Source organism: Gossypium arboreum, chromosome 11 (assembly GCF_025698485.1).
Source record: "Gossypium arboreum isolate Shixiya-1 chromosome 11, ASM2569848v2, whole genome shotgun sequence".
In the NCBI taxonomy this organism is placed as follows: domain Eukaryota; kingdom Viridiplantae; phylum Streptophyta; class Magnoliopsida; order Malvales; family Malvaceae; genus Gossypium; species Gossypium arboreum.
Window position 1 is genome coordinate 122,173,483 of NC_069080.1, and position 21,535 is coordinate 122,195,017.

At 33.1% G+C, this 21,535-nt stretch overlaps 3 protein-coding genes, 1 non-coding gene and 1 pseudogene across 12 annotated transcripts; 3 read left to right on the forward strand and 2 right to left on the reverse strand.

Annotated features, from left to right (window-relative positions):
* The first annotated feature begins 1,513 nt into the window (after positions 1-1,513).
* On the forward strand, positions 1,514-5,954 carry LOC108473503 (uncharacterized). 9 transcript variants are annotated; one of them, XM_053020934.1, is made up of 6 exons: positions 1,520-1,735; positions 2,075-2,122; positions 2,329-3,525; positions 3,612-4,578; positions 4,798-4,956; positions 5,595-5,954. In XM_053020934.1, exons 2-6 carry the CDS (start codon positions 2,081-2,083, stop codon positions 5,849-5,851), a joined length of 2,622 nt encoding a protein of 873 aa, XP_052876894.1. In that variant the 5' UTR covers positions 1,520-1,735; positions 2,075-2,080; the 3' UTR covers positions 5,852-5,954. The 9 variants fall into 9 exon arrangements, with proteins under 9 accessions (XP_017630591.1, XP_052876898.1, XP_052876897.1 ...); XM_053020935.1 differs by having other exon boundaries at positions 1,521-1,735; positions 2,093-2,122; XM_017775102.2 differs by having other exon boundaries at positions 1,514-1,735; positions 4,767-5,788.
* Positions 5,955-6,746: 792 nt separating this feature from the next.
* Positions 6,747-8,951, reverse strand: LOC108473504 (protein DEHYDRATION-INDUCED 19 homolog 3; the record flags this gene model as incomplete). The annotated part of the gene is given in 8 exon segments (NM_001330037.1): positions 6,747-6,798; positions 6,801-6,805; positions 6,807-6,853; positions 7,527-7,777; positions 7,895-7,972; positions 8,518-8,660; positions 8,878-8,896; positions 8,899-8,951. Coding segments are annotated over 8 exon segments (646 nt in total), but the record flags the coding sequence as incomplete, so codon positions are not given.
* A 2,301-nt stretch (positions 8,952-11,252) lies between these two features.
* LOC108473788 (syntaxin-43-like) lies at positions 11,253-14,630 on the forward strand. The gene is made up of 8 exons (XM_017775543.2): positions 11,253-11,777; positions 12,390-12,669; positions 13,116-13,205; positions 13,348-13,419; positions 13,585-13,662; positions 13,759-13,824; positions 13,902-13,982; positions 14,068-14,630. The coding sequence occupies exons 1-8, from the start codon at positions 11,569-11,571 to the stop codon at positions 14,173-14,175; spliced, it is 984 nt and encodes a 327-aa protein (XP_017631032.1). The 5' UTR covers positions 11,253-11,568; the 3' UTR covers positions 14,176-14,630.
* A 126-nt stretch (positions 14,631-14,756) lies between these two features.
* Positions 14,757-14,830, forward strand: TRNAT-AGU (transfer RNA threonine (anticodon AGU)). The gene has a single exon. It is a non-coding gene; the product is annotated as a tRNA-Thr (tRNA).
* Positions 14,831-16,556: 1,726 nt separating this feature from the next.
* On the reverse strand, positions 16,557-21,396 carry LOC108471800 (importin subunit alpha-like; annotated as a pseudogene).
* Between the last annotated feature and the right edge of the window lie 139 nt (positions 21,397-21,535).

Consider the following 21,535-nt stretch of genomic DNA (forward strand, 5'->3'; position numbering starts at 1 on the left):
AACTAATAACGAAACTTAACTAGTATATTTAAATAATATTATTTGAGTCAAAACTATAATTAAAAACTCAAAAGCATATGAATTAAATCTACAACATACTTATAATATAATAACTAATAGCAAAATTTGTCCTTAATTTTACCAAATGTTCCAAACTATCGTCAAGATTCTAAATTGATCCCTAACTTCAAAACATTTTAATTAAGTTCTCAAAGTAATAATATTATAGCAGTCATGCGTTTTATCAACTTAGACGTTGAGTTAGATATTAAATATAAATTTAAATAAAATGTATAACATATTTAAAAAATTGATCAAATGATAAACACGCTATAAATTTATTTTATGAACGATTTCTAACATAATAAAACAAATACATATATGCCAATAATAGTAAAGATTATTATTTGATAAAAATCTTTTTAACTCCACAAGGTTAAAAAGTGTCATATTTTTCTTTTATTTTTTATTTATTTATTAATGACATGAGACGATGTCTTAATTTTATTCAAATAATTATTGGAATGATAAAATTTAATTTTTTTCATACATCTCTCAGTTTGAAGCTTCGACAATGATCTCCACACTACAAAGTATTGTTATATATAAATGGAAAAGAAGGATTCCATTTTAAGAAATGCTTCTATATTTTATTTTTCAATCCTCAATATTTTTTTATCAAATTCTATGCCATCTTTTTAATTCCAACTAAAAACATTTTAATAAATTAAAAAAACTAATTAAAGTTATACTAAAACGTTTTTCTAAAGGGAATATACTTATACACACATTTATGTAATTATTTATATAATTAATATTTTAATAATTGAACTATTATATTTCATGATTTATTTAGGTAAATAATGTGTATCAAATTTAATGTAAATTTAAAATTTTTAATTATTTGTTTTATATATAAAAAATATAACCGATGAATATATTAATATATAGAATATTTTAGATCGGTATGATAAAAATATTGAATCATTTTAAAAGTTATATACATAATTAATATAATTATATTAATAAATTTAATAGTTAAATCATTAAAATATTATTTATATATAATCAAATCAAGGAAATGATTAGAGAGTTATTGTCGTCCCTAGCATTTGAATAGAATAATAAAACTTAATCTCATGCTAATATACGTACAAAAATTAAGAATATTTTGGGATTTTAATATATAAAACTTATATGATTCAAATTATTTTGTCTATAAAATTAAGTTGTGGTATTAAAATTGATATAATAAAATGACCAAAAGAAATATTTTTAATAAAATAAAATTAATTTCTATTTTATTTTTACATAATTTGTAAGATAAAAACAAACTAAAAGAAAATACCGGTAGTGCCCAATTTGGGTGTTTACTGAATCAAAACCCAAAGTCAAAATTACAGTTAAACTGCTCCACAGAGACCAAGGGTAATTTCGTACTTTCAACCTGCGATGAGGTCGCGAAGTTCCGTAGCCCATAATTATTTATCAACGTTTTCTTAATTTAAAAAAAAACTTCTTATTTCCATTTTAATATTAATACAGCAAGAATGTGTATATGTATACATATATATCTCAAAGAAAGAAAAAATAGCACGTAAAAACAAAAATTAATCGGTTTTATATATATAAACAGCAAAGAAAAAGCTACAGCTGAAAAACAAATTTCCAGACATTGCAAGAAAAACAACACATTTTTTCCCTTTGTTTTTCAGTTCTGTCTTCCTCTTCCCAGGTAATAAATTTCTCTCTCTTTGTTTTTTTTCCCTTTTTGGTTTGATTTTAATGAAAGAAAAAAAAGGATATGTAGATATTTAGATATTTATGGATGCTTTCATTTTTGTAAATTTTGGTTGGATTTTCTTTTATTTTATGCTCAAGGAATCCTGATTTGAATGGTTGAAATATTGTCCTTTTTATTTTTCAATTGAGGAAAAAAAATTTAAAACTTTAAGAAAAGGTAACGGTAAATTTATTTTTGGGCTCTGTTTTTGGTGAAGTCTGATGAATTTTGTCAATGTATGGTTTACTAATTTTCCTTTTTTATGATCTGGGTTTTCTTTGTCTTCTAAAGTTTTATATGGTAATACAGATCCGGGATGATGGATATCAGGGAAAAATGGTAAATTTTTTCTCCCTTTAAAGATTCGTATTTGATTTGCCTAAAGCTTAAGGAAGAAACAAAGGATTGTGGAATCTTTGAATTCATTTCCCATTTCATGATTTTGGAGTTTAGTTGTGAATCAAAGAAGATTGATATTTATTTGGTCGATTAGGGATTAATAGTTGGGTGTTTTCTTCTTTGTTTGTTTTGGGGTGCAAGGATAGATGGTAAGGGGAGGGAAGGTTGGTCAAAGAAGCAACTTTAAGAAAAGGGTTAGATCAAAGGATGATGATTCGGATGGTTCGGATGAAGATTATGTGGTTTCGGAGGAGGGAAATGAAGAATCTGAGGATGATGTGGAAAAGTATTGTTCTTCCTTAGATGAATGTGCATCGGAAGAGGGTTTCGGGAGTTTTCTTGATGAGGAGGAGGAAGAGGAAGTGGTGAGAAAGGCTGTTAGGTCGAAAGCTAAACGAATGTCTACAGCAAGGAAGAGGAGGATTGTGGAGAGAAAACCACGAAAGCGGAAAATTGTATCGGATGAAGAGGAGGAAGATGAAGATTATGAGGTGGAGGAAGAAGAAGAAGATGACGATGATGATGATGAAGAGGAGGAGAAGGAGGAGGAGGAAGATGATGACGATGATGAATTCACTCTAGACGAAGAAGATTGTTTGGATGAGGAAGAGGAACTGACTATGAAAATGAAGAAAAACAATATGAAAGTTCGTAAGCCAGGGTTGCGGAAAAGAGGTCCTTCTAAACCTAGGAAAAATAGGAAGAAATCTGCTGTTTCTAATAAGCCTTCAAGAAAAGGGGGAAGGAAGAAACGCCGGTTGAACAGGAAAAAGAGAGTCGAAGATGATGACGATGATGATTGTGATTTTGTAGACATCATTCCAGTTGTGAGAAAAAAGAGCAGACTAAACGGAGGACGGAGAAACAAGGCATATGTTGTACCATCCGATTCAGATTTTGTCTTGTCTGGGTCATCTGATTATGAGTATACCATCTCAGAGGAAGAGAGAGAGCAAGTGAAAGAAGCCAACCGATTGTGTGGAAGTTTGAAAACCAGTTTGAGGAGTTCATCATCCTCAAAGAGAATTCAGGAGGTTGAGGAGTTAGGCAAGCACAAGAAACCTCCAGGAAGAAAGGGTAAGGAGAAGGTTGAAGAGAAAAAGGCTGAAGTAATAAAACCAGTTTGTGGCATTTGTCTCTCTGAGGAAGATAAGCGAAGATTTAGGGGCACATTGAACTGTTGCAGTCATTATTTTTGTTTCACCTGCATTATGGAGTGGTCAAAAGTGGAATCTCGTTGCCCATTGTGCAAGCAAAGGTTTGAAACAATCACTAAGCCTGCTAGATCAACAGCAGGAGTTGATTTGAGAGATGTGGTGATTCAAGTACCCAAGCGTGATCAGGTATGTTATACTTCTCATAATAATTTCATCATTTCTTTGGGTTGTTTCTTATTTGTGGTTTGAAATTGCATGTTTGTTGTATGCAGGTCTACCAACCGTCTGAGGAAGAACTTAGAAGCTATCTGGACCCATATGAGAATGTTTTTTGCTCTGAATGCCACCAAGGTGGGGATGATGAACTGATGTTACTGTGTGATATTTGTGATTCATCGGCACACACCTATTGTGTTGGCCTAGGGAGGGAAGTGCCTGAAGATAATTGGTACTGTGATGGTTGCAGGCCCGTAGCTCTTGGTTCCTCTAGTTCCCAAGTCCAAGATTCTTTGCCTGACCAAAGGACAGTAAACAATTTGTACAATAGATTCTCACCTGTTGTAAATGTAGGAGAAAGTTTAGAGTCCATTGGGGTGCCTTCACCTCGTGTACCTTTAACTCCCAGTTTTGTGGGTCTTTCATCTCCTAGATTTCCTGTTGTAGATGTTACCGCTGGTTCCCCAGTATCTGGAGTGGGAGCGCCAACTCTGACAGGTAGGCGGTGGTTACACCGCCAGATTCAAAATCTCCGATCGATCAATAGGATGAATCTTATGGCTGGTAGGACTGAAGGAATATCAGCTGCCAATATGGGAATTGATCTTGTTAATTCTCACATTGATCAAAGTAGGGAACCAATGGTTCAACAAGCTAGGACACAAGATGCGGGAACTCAGCCTCAAACACTGTTTGCGGAGGGGTTACAGGACTATCCCTCTTCTTCACTGCAAGGTAGGGACTTCCTTTCTTCAAGGTTGAGCCACTTGAGAAGGCAAGCAGTTCAAGATTCAACTACCACTTCGTTCAGTACATCAGTCAATTTGACGTTATGGCCTGAACTTGCTGGTATTAGTTCAAATGAACAACTCCGTCATTGCAGCAATGGATCAAACATTAGGCCCGATGGTTGTGATTTGCCTTTTTCTGTTAGTGATGAGGATAATATTTTGATGGCCAAGGAACAATTGCAGGCAATGGTGGGAAGCCATTTAAAAGCCATTTCCAACGGTATTGATTTAGGTAAGTGAAGCCCCATCTTCAATCGACTTTATGTGGGGGATATTTTCACATTTCTAAGGAGCACAACCTTTATGCATAAAAAATTACTGTGTCAATGGTTTTTAAGTTAGTTTTTTTTCTTTAATAATAATTGTTTGTGGATGATTTTTACTTAGTGATTAATTGAGTTCTATCTTCTGTTTTTGGAGACTTTTCAAAGCCTTCTATATGTATATGCAGACAACGGTACTTTCAAGGACATAGCAACCAGTTCCATGCATACCTTATTGGCTGCTTGTGGGCTTGAGCATAGGAGGAGCGAGGTTTACATTGTGCCTCCGTCATCAAATTGTGTGCACATTGAAAGAGTGGCAGCTGGACAGGCGAGCTTAATGAAAGGTTGTTGCTTAACTTGTTTCGATTCTTTTGTAAAAGATGTAGTGAAGAGGATCATGGATACAAGATCCCGACAGTGGTTAAGTTTAGGTCTTTAAATCTTTGGTATAGTTAATGTATTTTCTTCGTACCCTTAGGTCTTTAGAAGCAAATTTAAAAGGAAAAAAAAAAAAAAACATTTTTTCACTTGATTTATACTTACAATTCACTGACATTGAGCCCAAAAAGTGCTCTTTTTCTTATTTGATCATCATAATATATTGTTTAAACGGGCAAAGTCAAAATTTTCTGTATTGCATACTGAATGCATTTAGTGGTCAAGTTTTTCCCCGCCTTTGTCTCCTCCTTGTCGTGTGGATCATGTATCTTTGCATCTAGTTAGTGTTAGGAAGTAAGACGGTCGTGCTACAGTTTGATAACCAGCTCAGAGAGCCATTTATGCACAACAATTTAGGCCCAACGGTGTCTGAAGGTATAAAACTTTGATGGACTATTTTCGTTCACTGATTGCTATGGGAAAGGTATAACTTCGATGGACTATTTTTGTATACTATTGTTATTTGGACATAGAATGATATACCTGTTAGATACCAGAACATAAATGTTGTAATGGTATTTGATTACTTGAAATGCGATTATAGGCAAAAAAAATGAAGTGAGCTTGACTCTTGGACAAATGCATTATATCATGCTTTTGACAATGATCTTGCATGATGTAAGAGAAGACCATTTTGTATGTTGTCTATGTAGCATGAACTTGGGAGTGCGTTGGGTACGTGTATGCTTAATTTGTTTGATGTTTTTCTTAATATATGTGAAGGAACATTCTCTAGTACTCATGTTTCAAATCTTGTTGGATCTTACTATTGGAAAAGGAAAAAGGGGTTGCAATGTGTAGGATAATAATGAGAAAACATGTTTCTGTACCAATCTGGATGCAGCAGGGAGTTAAAGATCTCCCTTAACTGTTTCCCTTAAATGTTTCATGGGTTTGTAAGAAATTCGTTTATGACAGTTGTTTCAGTTATTAGGTTTGCTTTGTTCCCTGTTTTAACTAATCTGACAGCCTAGGTTGAAGGGTAGGGCCATTCATTCAGGTCTCTTTTTCTTGCTAAAGTGGAAACCTGACAGCTTTCTTAAGTTGCAGATTTTGAGTGCTCTTCACATGATTTGCTTTTCCCCCCTTTTCGTTCTGCTACTTTCACAACTTGCTAATTGATTAAAAAACTCATTTCTCCATTTCTTATATACATTTTTAAAAAGGATCAGACGTGTTTTTAGAATATAATGAAAATAAAAAGTAAATATATGAAAAAATATTTTTTTTTTAACCTGTGAGATTAAAAACTTCAAAATAAACTATGTTTTATGAAAACAGCTAATGACAAATTAAGACCTCTTTTTGTTAAAGAGTTATGCCATATCATGGTACCACTTTTTGGTACATAAAGCTATGTTGGCTCACGCCATTTCAAGCTAGGGGTCCAGCCACGTCTAAACTGGAAAACAACACACCATTCAGGGAATAAAATTATTATTCATTATTTTTAATATTGTCATGACCTGAGATGAAAAGGATGAAGTGGAAACCTGATCAGGCCTAATAACTAAAAAGTCCACACATGCCACTTATATATTACACTCATTCCTACCTTATTTAACACTTTTGCTTAATACATCAAACATAATCACTACAAACAGCGCAGCAACCCATACAATAGGCGAAGACCCATATCGTAGGCCTCTTCGCTGTGAAAAGCCCACGATTGCAGCAACCATCCTTTTAAGGTATCATAAAACATCATCAAGAATTGTGGATAACAGCAGCCCTTTAACAAATTCACATCTTTTTGCCTTCTCTTCCTGATCCTTGACTGAAAGAGGAGGTGACTGCACATTTCTGCTATCAAAGCCAAATACCAGAATGAGAAAGCAGATAAAAGCCTAAAGATCCCATTAAGAAAGAAAAGCTAGGTCTCCTTGTAATAAGGTTGCTGTACTGATCCCAGATGAGAATTCTAAATTAATAAACGAAAACCGAGACAAAAAGGTCTTAATCTCCTTTTTCAAAGGATAGCATAAGTCTCAACTATCCCCACCTAATGACTAGCCAACCAATTTGTCGAACTTGTTGAAGAGAGAAAAATGTTAGAAAATAAAGACAGTGCAAGAGCTGGGAGTCCTTGACTAAAGATGTATTAGTGACTCTTCTTGGTTTTGCTTTTAACAACTATAATTTAAGGGTTGAATCCCCCAAGTCAATGACATGGTGCTGAACATCTTGTTCTAACTCTTGGGTGGCATAATGAAGATTTGCATTGCATGTGAACAATTTAAACATATGTTGGATTAGTATCATCTTCTCAAAGAATAGCTTTGATAGATAGCTTCTCACTGAGAAACAAAAAGGCCGAAATAAAATAACCTTTGCATGCCCTTATGACAATGATTTATTAGTTTGTGCAGAATTTCAAGTGCATAACAAGATAGAAACCCGTGTACGTTCAAAATATAGGCATCAAGCAACTGGGGGACAGAGAGAACAATCAAATTTTAAACATGCCACAACTTACCTCTCTGACTTATTCACATCTGAACTTTTCTTAGCTGTGTTGGTTTCGCTAGATAACTGAGGCTGCACACTAACAGAATCATCAATGATAGGCAAAATAAACGAAGACAGCAACGGATCGGGTGCAGAGTTCGATGAGGGCGCTATACAAGAAGAACCGCCGAAGAGGGACTGCAGGTTTCCGTCTCGCAGCTCTTTCCTCAGAAGAGAAAGCGTTGAATGAGATCCACTTCTACGTGATCTCCGCTTACGCTGCATATACTCAGTCGTTAAGAAAACAATACAAGGAACAAAGGTGATAAACAATTTAACTATGAATCCCAAAGATAATTCATAAAAAAACAATAGTAACTTAATACATGATGTTACCTTGAATATATGTCCATGTTGTTGCGTTATGTGCGCAACCATATCTACTCCCACCCTCATTGCACAGACAGGACATACCTGCAAACAGAAACAGTCAATCACAGACACAGTTTAGATTCAATAAACACCTTCCCAATTAGAGTAAAAGGGTCTCACGCACCAAGCAACAAAATAACCTAAAAAGAATAACTTCAAAACTCCTTTACGACCGACTTACATACAGAAGATCAATCTTTGGACCATTATAAGTATCAAACATGTAAATCAACAACAGGGCTACGTTTTCCAGTTAGCTGAACTGAGCTCACGGTCCAAAACTAGTTCCTCCGAAGTTTCAATCTCATAAAAAACATCATATTATATCTATTACAAGAGCCATTTAAGTAACAGAGTAACTTTTGAAGCAAAAGCTTAAAACTTCAACAACTTGGGTTCATAACAAACAAGTCCCTTTTCAATTCCTTTTTGCCGACTGATAATAATCCAAAGCTTAAGCCAGTTAATTAAGCATAGAACCATTCTTAATTAGAAGCACTGATCAATGAGAACAATAATGTCAAAATAAAAATCCATTATATACTTGCTTATAACAAATTAAAAAAACAAAAAGGAATTGAGAATACCCCATTGTTAGCCTCCACAGGATGTTCATCATCAATGTGACAGCACAAGCCCACGATATCGAAATACTCTGAACAAAAAGGGCATGGAAACTCCTCTCTTACATCGTCTTCTCCATCCATTTCTTCAAACCCCATAAACATATCTGAATTTCAGGCCACATCCAAACATTATATCAACTTTTTTAGATGGCCAAAAGAATCTAGTAAAAATCTATATTTTCTTGATGAATTTCCAAGTTTCTTCTTTGACTTTCATTTTAGCCCCCCACACACACGCACACCCACACATAGAGCAAATATTTAAACCCACTTTTTTTTAATAAAAAAAAAAGAGAGAGAGAAGAAGATTTGAAGGCCTACCAGATCGTGACTGAAGAGCTGATTGATATCTCCTAGCAGTTGAAGAAAGACAAAGAGTCCATGGATCAGCATCCATTTCTAAATCACCCTCTTTGTGTAGACAATTTCAACCCAAAGATCAAAAAGAACAGATGTACTTAATTCTGGGGTTAAAACTCGAATCCTTTATACTCTGATCTTGGATTCGTAAAGTTCACCAAAATCCAAGAAATTAAAAAGGAGGCAAAGCTAGGTTTTTGGGGTTTGATGAAGGAGAAAGTGAGCTGCTTTTTCCTCTCTTCAGAAGTGAATTTCGTGGAAGATGGATACGGATGTCTCGGCGTTTTTATATTAATATTTTAAGGGTTAATGCACTTTTTGGTGGCTGGATTTGGTAAAATTTTCCACATTGGGTCTTATCTTTTTTTTTTTTAAGTTACTCCCTGAAATTGGCAATTATTTTTACTTTTGTGGCCTGATTTTTTTTGGTCTAAATCTCTAATATTTCCTTGGTAAAAAGTTAAGAAAAAAAAATTAAATTCCAATGTGAGAATAATTGTCAAGTTTAGGGATTAACTTAGAGAATAAAAAATTTAGGCATCAATGCGGAACAATTGTCTAATTCGAATACTAAATTAGAAAAATATAGAATATTAGAAAAGTTATGAATTTGTAGTTTAGAGAATATAACTATAATATATAATTTTGCACATTAACACTAATTTCTAATCAGCCATATATTCATTAGAAATTAATTACTAAATTATCTATACATATTTGGCTTATACTTTATTTAATAACTAAAACTCACTAAATCTTAACCAAATTAAATCACTCTTAATTTAGAGTAATATTTGTAACAATAAATAAAATATATAATAATAATTATTATATAAATGATGTCTATATTTTCTAAACTAAATAGTTCTAAAAATTGAACCAATTGTTAAAAAATTTCATCATCATTTTCATTCAATCGGTTTAAGAGTGGTTGAATTAAAATTAATAAATATTATAATTTTTAAAATTTTAGAAAAATAAAAAATCAATAAATACAGATAATGATATAAACCCTCATTTTATAACCACAAATTTAAAACACCCAGTCGAGTTGATGTTAATATTATTTTTATTTAATTGTTTCATTAGTTAGACTAATTGATTCAATGGCCTAAAAATTTTAAAAATGAATATTTTTAAAAATAAAAGATATTATAAAAATTATAAATACAAATAAATAATAATTATATTTAACTTTTATTTAGTTACTTGTGCCACCTTTTTATTTTTAGGTTTTATTTTATGTTGTGTTTTATCATATTAGGCTAAAATTTATAGGCTTAGCAAATGAATTTGACCAAAAAATTAAAGAAACCAACTCAAATCAATTTGGGTTTTCGGTTGAATGATAATTTCAAGCAATTCATTTAAAATTTAGTGTAATATCTCTATCCGAATCAATACATTCATTGATTATGGTTCAATCGATTGATTTAACCTTAGCAATTTGTGTGCAATGAAGAAGGGTAAAATAAAATAGAATAACCAAAACATATAAAACTAGTTCAAACATTTTTTTAATAATTTTTTTAAAGTTTCAGTTCCGTGTTATTTATTGATTTAAAATGATTTGTCTGTTTTCGATTTTATGCTACTAGTTGAATTGTCGAAGCATTATTTTTTTAGTACAAGATAATCTCGAACTCACGCACCCACTTAAACAACTACACAAGCACAACCTGCGGATTGATCTCACAAATTTAGGGATTTAATGAACACCCTTGACCAATAGGCCAAATGTTGGAATTCAGGAACACCAATTTTTAGTTTAACCAATCAGTCTTATTCAATTCTGACAATACATTTTTAATCGAGTCTCAAAATATTAGCATGGTATCAATCTAGTATGTCCATTAAGAAAGTTGTCAACTTAGGGGTTAAATACCAGTTCGAATTTGAAGTAGAGCATATTTAAAACATATGAATCAAATTGTAAAAATTTGTATCTACCGAATAGACAACTTAAATATGATATGTTAAAGATTATGAAAACTATTTTAACATGTCAAATCAAAATTGTCTATGCCATAAATATACATATTTATTTTATATAAGCTCTAAGTCAAATTTAAGTTGGCATGTAATGGGCAATGTAGTAACTAGTGATTAGGTTAACAATAATGATACTTTTAGTACTCAATTATAATATATTGAAGTTTGAGAACTAATTTAAAATCTTGACCATAGTTTGAGGATGTTTTGTGAATTAACCTAAAAAAAATTAGGTGATTAATGAGCTTGTCTGGATCGGGTCATTAAGTGGGCCCCGGGCCTACAACCGAACCGACCTAATTAGACATTAAACTAAAAAAGTGATTAATTTCACTAATAAATCAAAGGTGTCATTGGAAACAGTCTAAATAAAAGTTTAAAAACATTCCACGCGCACCGTATCATTTCTTCTTTTATAATTTTTTATATTTGGGGGTTTGAGTTTCCTTTAAAAACGATCCTCAGCTTCGCCGGCACGTGCCTCGGCCGTTGTTCAACCGTCTCCTTAACGGCCAACCACCGGTCTCCGGTCACGTGGCCGCGCCTCATTTTTGCTCCGCCAGGAGAATTACGTCATTTTTAGATCTCTAAATTCTAAATCTGAATCTTTGTTTAGATTCAAGTTTTTTTAGATAAATTATCTGTTTTGCTTTTAGAGTTATGGCGACGAGGAATCGGACGCTGTTATTTAATAAATATAGGGATGCGTTGAAGGGTGTTAGAGCTCCGACGAGCTCGTCAGCTGCAGCGAAGGCACCGTTGAAGACGAGCTCCGGCGGAGCACCCGCGGTAGAGATGGCTAGTACTTCGTTTCTCCATTCTAATCGGTCTTATACTGCTCTAAGTTCCGAGGATCCTGGAAACTCAAGGTAATTTTGTATTTCTAGCTATTATTATTGATCATATTCATTTCTCCTGTTAATTTGTTGAAATAAGATGGCGGATTCAAGATCAAGATAAAAGAAAAAATAGAAGTGTAAACATCTTTTAATTTTGCGTGGACTTACTCAAATGTAAATTAGATAGCTTAATACTAGTGGATTTTGTCTTCTTCCTAATTTTGTTTTTCTAAATTGAATTATGAAGTTTAGGCAAAGTAAAAGGTTAACAAAGTGTTCAATTTTTATAAAAGATCACTTATTTTCGAGGAATTGGCAAAAAAAGACCGGTACGAATAATTTGATTTAATTTTTTTCGATGATCAGTGAATACTTGTTATGAGAAATATTTAGGTGTGACTCGTGAGATATTTTAAATGATTTTAAAAGAGCTACGAAGGAGGAGCTTACTGGGAGGTTTATGCAAAACAAATACAATGAAAGATCAGTGCTTTGCAAATAGGGAAAGTAGATATAGATTACAACTGCGGTTTCTTCTGAAGTTCATCTTCTTTTTCAATTATTTGTGAATTCATATGTTACTTTGTTTGAATGGTCATGAATTCTTAGTGGGACAATAAAGGGTTGCCTACCTTTTTGCAGTAAGGGTGCAGCTACCGTTGGTCTACCACCAGCTTGGGTAGATGTCTCTGAAGAAATAGCATCAAATGTGCAACGTGCAAGGGTTAAAATGAACGAGTTAGCCAAGGCTCATGCAAAGGCTTTAATGCCTTCGTTTGGTGATGGTAAAGAAGATCAACAAAATATTGAGGCTCTTACTAATGAGATAACTAATCTGTTGAAGAAATCCGAGAAAAAATTATTACAGAAGCTCTCTGCAGCTGGACCTTCTGAGGATTCAAATGTCAGGAAAAATGTTCAGGTGAGACTTGGTTGCTATCAGATTCATATGTGAAACTCTAAGTTCAGGTTAAGAAATCATTTAGGCAAGCATTCGTCTGTCACTTGTTCATTTTGTATGTTGATTCTTTCTTGTTGCTTAGTGATTTGTCTATTGCCTGTTGGCCTAATTTAACAAGTAGCAGGTTTTGGAGAGGCTCCAAGAGTTCTCATAAATTTTCTATCCCACGATACAGTGACAAATGCTCCTTCCCTATATCACCTCTGTTGTTGAGGCAACAAGAGTTCTCATAAATTTTCTATTGCATGCTTCCTTTCTATATCAATGTCTGACATCCGGTGTTATTCTTTGATTCTCCTTCTGCTCTGACATTTTATCTCAGTTGTTATTCCCTCAAATGATGTGCAACCCTGGATTGTATTTTTGTTTTTATTTTGTTATTTTCATGCTTTTCTCCTTTTTGGCAGCGTCAACTTGCCACTGACCTTCAGAACCTTTCCATGGAGCTCCGGAAGAAACAATCAACTTATTTGAAGTGCCTCAGGCAGCAAATGGAGGTAATGAAAGAAACTTTCTTCTTGGCAATGCAACATGTTATCATACTACATTGCATTTTGCATGCTAAATGGTCAAACAATTCAAACTTACTGCTTGATGTTTTCAGTGTTATTAAATTATTGATTTCTTGTCTATGGTCAGGACGCAGCTGATCTAGAGATGAATCTAAATGGAAATAGACCTAAAGAAGAAGATGATGACTTGGATGATATGGTATTTCTTTAAACCATCTCCTCTTAATGTTTCCATTATATGATCAATCCTAACACAGTTCAGTAAAGATGAGTTTAGGGTGCTGAAAAAATAGCATTTTAGGCGGCAATGTATCTGATTCCAGTTAGGTGTCAGATTCTAATCACTGACAGTTATGTTATGTAGATATTTAGTGAGCATCAGATTGCAAGGCTAAAACAAAGTGAGGTATATACAGTGGAGAGGGAAAGGGAGATCCAACAGGCAAGTAATGCATTACTCACTGTATTTTTCTTATCTGAGCTGCTTTCATAGCTATCCCAAACTAACCATTTATATATTTTACAATTCGTTTTGTAGATTGTGGAGTCGGTAAATGAGCTTGCTCAGATTATGAAGGATCTGTCAGTTCTTGTGATTGATCAGGTAGGATTCCATCAGCCTTTGGTAAATCGGTTATGAACATTTTCAGTGTCACTAAATGCAGTTCTCTCTTCAAACAGGGCACTATTGTCGATCGAATAGACTACAACATTCAGAATGTTGCAACTACGGTTGAAGAAGGCCTCAAACAGCTACAGAAGGTGTGTTCTCTTTGTCCAAATATCAATCTAAGTTCAAATGTTTTGTGCGACTCCTCCTCATTCTTGTACGGATTGGACTTTGCAGGCGGAGAGAACACAGAAACAAGGAGGAATGGTGATGTGTGCTACAGTGCTTGTTATTATGTGCTTGGTCATGCTAGTCCTCTTAATCCTCAAGGAGATGATCTTTTGATATGCAAGCGTGGCTTTTCATGACCATTTTTGTTTTGACCCGCGGTGTGAGCTGATTACTTGACATGTCCAGAGTCAACAATTACCATGGCCGGCATACGAATGTCGGAAATTTGAATTTCTCCATACACATCCCACTTTAAAAAGTTGAAGTTACCGATTTTCTTTTCTCTTTATATATATATTTAAAGGTTTTGGAGAAAAAGGAGGGGGAAGTGAGGGAAAGGAGGTTGTATGACTAGGGTTTCAATTATAGGGAAAAGATACTTCAAAATATGTATAGAGAGCTTATGATGAATTCTTTTCCTTAAAGCTAAGAGCTGCATTCTTTTGATTGGAGGAAGAAGATGAATTGTTTGAGGGTCCATGGGAGTTTTCTAGTCGGTTGCCATATGAGGAGTTGATTCACTTGTATTTGACAAAGAAGATGATATAAAAATCCATTTTTTGTTATAACTTATAATTAATGAGACATTGGCATTCTACATAATTTTCCGCTTAGAATTTGATGGTGTGAGCACAGTTGTCATTTGGTTAAATTATTTAGAATATAAAATTTTGTTCAACGTGATGTAGCTAACAGCTTTCGTAGCTCAGTTGGTTAGAGCACCCGTTTAGTAAGCGGGAGGTCTTGAGTTCGACTCTCAACGAAAGCAAGTAAAAACTCAATTTTTTTTCCCTCATTTGTATTGAACAGAAGAAATAAAACCTTATAGTGTATGATGTAAAGGCTTCTGATTTGAACTTCGCCTCGCAACGTTTAACAATGTGTATATCCTTACCTAAAATTTGAATTATGACATCATGTAGTTGGTTGTTAGTTTATAGATTTATGGTCTAATTCTAAATTTCATACTTTTATTTTACAAAAAATTGAAAACCTAGTTTCTTTACCTTAATTTATTAAAATCTGCTCCTTTTACTTTATGAAAAATTGAGAAATTAGTCCAATTGAATAATATTGTTAAACCTTACCATTAAATCATTAACCTATTAATCAACAATTCAATAATTTATATACAAAAAGATTAGCAACAATCAGTAACTCAACAAATTATTTACAAAAAAAATTAGCAAAAAACAGTGGCTTAAAAGTTTGTGTTTATTGATAAGTTGGACTAATTTCTCAGTTTTCATAAAGTATGAAGATCAAATTCCAATAAATTAAAGTAGAGGGACTGACTTCTTAATCTTTAAAAAGTTGAGAGATGGAAACTCGTAATTAAACCATAAATTTATACACTTTGTTTTATATTACTGGATAGTGTGCAAGTGGATGGCAGCTTGAATTAACCAAATTGTACGAGGAATCAAGTAAATTTAAATAATTTTTGTATGAAGGCAATTACAAATTAGGATAAGTTATTCTAAGATTGTTTTCAACAAAAAGTGTTGTTAATGCAATGTTTGAGCTGGCAAGGATTTGAACCGGATAAGAGCTGCTAAGGTTTTTGCAGAAGAGAAAGAAAAATAAGCTACGGAGTGTTGATGTTTAAGTGAAGAGGTTGAGTAAAAAAAAACCATACATAATAAAGGAAATATAGTATGGAGTACCATAGATAATGCATTGATAACGGAGCAGATGGTGGAGGAAATTTTCAGGAAATAATTATAAGTGAAACGATTAATGGAGAGCTTAGCACAACTAGTATTCCTCCATAATAATTCGTGGGTTTCTTTAATTAACATTAACCCAATTTCTTTAAGGGCCAACTTACAGAATGAAAATAAATATAATGACCTTAGAATTGATAGAGCAAATGGTTATGATATGACTTACAGAAGAATTAAAAATGATAATGGCTCATAAATAAGAACCAAAAAAAAAAAAAAAAAAAAGGTTTAAAGAATCTTGAAGAGATAAATGATACAGTTTAATTGAGAATGATTATTAGAAACTGGAGAAAGAAAAAAGAAAAGAGAAAGGATAATGATTCATGGTTTAGGGAATATCCTTCTTGGATTCACCACAATAAATTTGGTTCTTATTCCGGAATGTTATTATAGAGGATAGATATTGGAACCAATGATATAATTGCTCTAAAGTCACTTGCCTTGTGGCCAACTAAGTTCATGCATGCAAGGTAGGATAATACATGATTTAAGAAAAAATATTCAACAAATTTAATTTAATTATTCATAACAATTATTTAATTCAAATACAAAGCTACTAAATTTATGTTACTCTATAATGATTCGATAATATATAATCGACACTTATAAGTAAAACTTGGAAATGGAAAGAAATATCTGAATATGTTTTATTTTCAAATTTAAAGAATTCCAAATAACAAATATAGTCACATGGTCCTAATTAATCAGTCTTTCAAATTTAAGTAGCACAAAGATTAGAATAGTCTTGATAAATGGAACTCTATTTGACTAGCATTGCCAATATGTCTTAAAAACTTCCACAGCCTTTTCATAAATCTCTATGTTGTCATGAGATTGTAAATTTTCAATTTTCTCTCGACCGTCTACATCATCGATCATTTGTGCATAGAGATTCACTTCTCCAATACTGCCCATATTTTTATCAGCTTTTTCTACCTTGAGAATGTTTTCAAGCCCTTGTAAGCAAACTGTAACAACCTCTAGATCGGGGCAGTTGAGAAGATCACACAATGACTTGATGCAACCTTGACTTACAAGGAACCCGAAATATGTAACATGCCCAGATGAGATAGTTTATCATTCATACTTTGCCAAGTCATGATTCCCTTGAAAAATGATATAAGAAACTATTTTCATACCCAATCTGATCATGAGTCCCACGAAATGTAGCATTTGAGATGGCGCATATAGCATGTTTCTTAATATCAAATTCAGCATTTTGAAGCAAATGAACTAGAGAAGTAATAATATTAGCTTCAAATACAGCCTGTAAAATTCATACCATTACCCACTGTTTCATTGTACAAACCAATGTTGATAAAACCGTGGGTTCGAAATTGATACCTGTATTTGTTCCTCATTTCCAGCTGTGATATTTGAGATTGTCCAACAAGCAAGCTACTTGATGCTCTTTTCATAGTTATTTGTCAAAAGGTTTAAAAGGTACAGCAATGCCTGATGACTAATGACACACTGTGTAGCAACAAGGTTTGCCCATAAATGAGAAAAAAAATCATCTTTTAACAACTAGACCCAAACAATCTTTAGTCCATTTTACAAGGGGGTATAAATGTGGCTTTATTGAGAAAATTAATTATTAACAGAAAAATATATGATAAATGGAAAAAGATACATATTTTAATAAGATCATTTAAAAGGAAAAACAAATTAAACGGAGTGTCTAATATCTGAGTTTGCACATCATCTCCACTAACAATATGTCCAACTGTATAAAGAGCAGGAGTTATCACTGAAGGATATGGGTGCCTATGAATGTTCAAAAATTTAAGATTTCGGTTAGGAAACCAAACCAAATAGCTTAGAAATAGAATGGATTTCAGAGTCAATCAACAGAAAAATAGTCTAACTCACATCAAAAGTTCCACCAGACGCCCACATACACCTGCTTCAATAACAATTTGGATTTTGTCATTTGTGCCATCAGAAAGATATGAAAGTGCCCAACATGCATTAGTCAACACTACTTCATCATCATTTGAATGAATAAGACGGGCTAATGTAGGGAGTACAAGCTTAACCTGAATCGTAAATAAAGGATAAATAGCAAGACAAAAATCAATTTAATTGATTGTGAGGGTGTTTATATTGTTTGGGTGATGATTTGTTTGAGTGTTTGTGGTTTGCTATGTTTTGGTTTAGACTTGTAAATTGTTACTACACTTGCTTTTTAGCTTTTCATGTATTTATGATTTATCAAGGAAAAAAACATTATACATTAAAAAAATTGTTAAACCAACAATCTCCCAAGGGACTTAGGGTCAAACCTGATCAAATGAGGGCTTACAAAACGTTGCCAGTATCCATGTAGCATTTCTCAACATATAAAGTTCAGCATGTTGATTTAACTGGGCCAATAAAGGAAGCAAAGCACCATGGCCAAGGACAATATCACGACATCTAGGAGAATCACCAACAATATTTAGCAATGCTAGGACAGCCTGAATTTCAAAAAAAAAAAAAAAGAAAAAGAAGAAGAATACATAAGATTATAAAATATTCCATCCCAACTTTTGCTAAGTAAAACTTAATTTATCTCGCTTCCTAGTTAGAATAATTTCATTTCATATGCATATTTGCTCACGAACACCATCACTTGGGGAACCAAGTAACTCAACAAAACAAGGAACCACTCCAACTTGAATCACTTCCTCAATAGGTGCTTTATATTCTGTGATAAATGGCAAAAGATATCGAAGTTAATAATTTAAACTTTATATCACTATTTAAATAAATTTTGTTACAAAATAAATTTTTCACTTTTTGAGAGCAATTTTGTAAACCGAGTGATTGCCTGAGGCTGCAAACTACTATTATCAGACCAAACACTAGCAGCTAAAATTTTCAACTGTAGTTAAGGAGTGGAACACGATAAGAACAACCTAATGCTCAATCAAATCACAAGCAGAACCAATCAATAAAAATTAAATAAATAACTATGACAAACAAAAATTAAAGAAACAAGCATGTTGATTACTTCAGGTTTATCATGCACATACCAACATCTAATTTGGAAATGTTTACAATAAAAATGGAAAACTGACCTTTTTTCGCAAACGCTCTTCGAAGTTGTTATTCCTAATCTCTATGTTATCCTCTACCTAACAGCAAGAGTATATATCATGTTAGAGCAAAAAAATATTAGACCTTTATATTTAAAAAGTTAAGTATGGGATTAACTTACTTTAGCCAACACGCATTCTATGTGAGCTATTGTTTGGCCATTACATTCTTCACAATAATATATATTATCATTTGGAATTCTTTCTTCCTCACAAAAATCACAATTATACTTTTCAAAATCATCTTCAATAAAAGAATCCTTTAAAATTAAAAGATGAATATGATATTTGGATTCCACAATATTTGGTATGGGAACACATTTCAAATGAAAACTGATATCATAATTTAGATCATGATAACGGGGCTCTCCTTTACAACTTTCATCACATTCATAACAATCAAAATCTATACCCCAATAATCAAAGAGTGATTTATGATTTCTTCCAAAATAATAAAGATCATTCGGGTGAAACTCACATTTCAAGGGTCGCTTTAAGGAATTAGCACATGTAACATGGATGTTAAAGTCACAATGTTCACAACTATATACAAATCCACCCGGTTCAAAGTACAAAGGGCAAGCATAACACCGTTGAGATGAGCCAAAAGTAGGAAGCAGGCGACTAACCAACATGTGATTTAGATGAAATGGGACTTGAATCTTTTGTGGCAACCTAAGGCAAGATTCATGAAGTATATAATTGCAGGTTGAGCAAAAATAGGCTGGACCTAAGATTTGCAATTTACAAATGCTGCATTGTGTTTTATGTTCAGGGTAATTACAATTGGCAAGGACAAGCTTATGGGGGTGGGTGAAATGGTGCAACTCAGTTACTCTATCCATCCTTTTCTCTTCTAAGACCCTAATTTTATGAGTTGTTAAAGCTGCACATTTCATATCAAGCTTGAAATTACACTGCTCACAAAAGTATATGAAGCCATGACAAATGTCTCTACATTCATCACATGCAATTAATTGACCACTCAGATAATATGAAGTATAGAGGTTAAGAGGATGGCTAGAATGAAAGGGGTGTCGTATCTCATATGGCGATTTAGCACATTTTTCTTGTAGGTAAAAACCAGGACATGTCTTGCAGAAGTAGGTTGAACCATTAAGTACCAGACGACAACCCGTGCAATAATTTTCTCCTTTTAACTCTTCAGTTACTTCATACATCTGATGACGGTGGATGATAGGTCGAAACAAACTCTGCACATTTACAAAGAAATAAAAAGAAAAAAAAAATCAAAGAATGAGCAAACTCGTTTCTTAAGACTTATATATATAAATATATGTATATATTTCTTAATTACATAAAATGTTGGGTTAAGTTTTTTGAGTAGTTGTTAAGTGTTTAGTTATTGGTTGTATGGCATCTTGATGCCTTTTCCTTATTAAAAAAAGTATCAATTTTTAATGAAAAAAAAATATTGAAACATATCAATCTCATTATAAATAACAGAAGTGTTGACTTCAAATCAAGTTGTAATAGTGAGTCTCTAAACTTTGTGCAGTTTCAATAAAAATTTGTTAATATATTCATAATATAGTTGCAAACCAGAGTGTGGATGACATTAGTCCCTTCATTCTGCTCCATTTCATCCACAAACAAAACTTTGTTTTCCATGGGTGGGGGTGATGAGAATGAGACCTTTCCCGATGCATCTTTATCCTATAAACCAAATATGTATTAATATTTATTTCATCTACACTAATCAAAGCGGAGAGTTTTACAAATTTAGTTCATATTTTTACTATTAACTTTTATTTTACCTTTTTTAAAAAGAAATTTAAAAGAAAAATAGCAAAAAAAGAAAATCAAAGACATCAATAAATATTAAAAAGAAATTTTCTCTTTGATTGCGAAAGTAAAATTGAAGGGTGAAAAAGGACTATTACCTGATCAAGTATATATTGAATATGAGTTATGAATGTGCAACTTTGACAATAATACACAGGATCTTTCGGATTTCTTTCATTCTCGCAAATATCATAATAATATTTTTCAGAATCATCTTCTTTAATCAATTCCATCATGGTAAATGGATGTCTGTGATATTTATGTGTAGCTGAAGATGGTGCAACACATTTTAAATGGAGACTAAAATGGCATTGCACACAGCTATAAACGCTAGCACCACCACCAAAATGCTTGCCACATGCTTTGCAATATGAATCTTGCCCTTCCTCACCTTCCTTAATAAAATCTTTGAAAAAAGTGAGAAGGTGATGGTGGCAGTCAATTTTTAGGGAAGGCAAGAGTTTAGCGCAGTTAAAATCAAGACAGAAGTTGCACATCTCGCACAAATACAAAGCGGTATTATGATTAAGCCACTTTGAACAAACATTGCATTTATCAAATTCAGCGACAAAAGGATACGTTAAGCGAAGAGGGTGCTTAGGATGAAAAGAATAAGAAAGTGTCCTGGGTATCACTGCACACAAGATGGAGATAGAACTTACAATATCCTGGACAACCATAGCACACTTCTGCACTACAGCAAAACTGACATTTAGCGGCATTTTTTTAGGCCTTTAGTGGCGCTTCAAAGCGCTACTAAAACTATTTGCGGCGTTTTTACAAGCGCCACAAAAAACGCCGCTATAGATAACCCCGCTAATTTTTACGGCATTTATTTAAAAAAATACCACTAAAGGTCAT

Coding starts and splice junctions, on each gene's coding strand:
- LOC108473788 (XM_017775543.2), top strand. CDS start 11,569: ATGGCGACGAGGAATCGGACGCTGTTATTTAATAAATATAGGGATGCG. Junction 13,206..13,347: donor GCCTCAGGCAGCAAATGGAG/GTAATGAAAGAA, acceptor GTCTATGGTCAG/GACGCAGCTGATCTAGAGAT. Junction 13,663..13,758: donor GGGAAAGGGAGATCCAACAG/GCAAGTAATGCA, acceptor TTCGTTTTGTAG/ATTGTGGAGTCGGTAAATGA.
- LOC108473503 (XM_053020934.1), top strand. CDS start 2,081: ATGGTAATACAGATCCGGGATGATGGATATCAGGGAAAAATG. Junction 2,123..2,328: donor ATGGATATCAGGGAAAAATG/GTAAATTTTTTC, acceptor GTGCAAGGATAG/ATGGTAAGGGGAGGGAAGGT. Junction 3,526..3,611: donor AAGTACCCAAGCGTGATCAG/GTATGTTATACT, acceptor TGTTGTATGCAG/GTCTACCAACCGTCTGAGGA.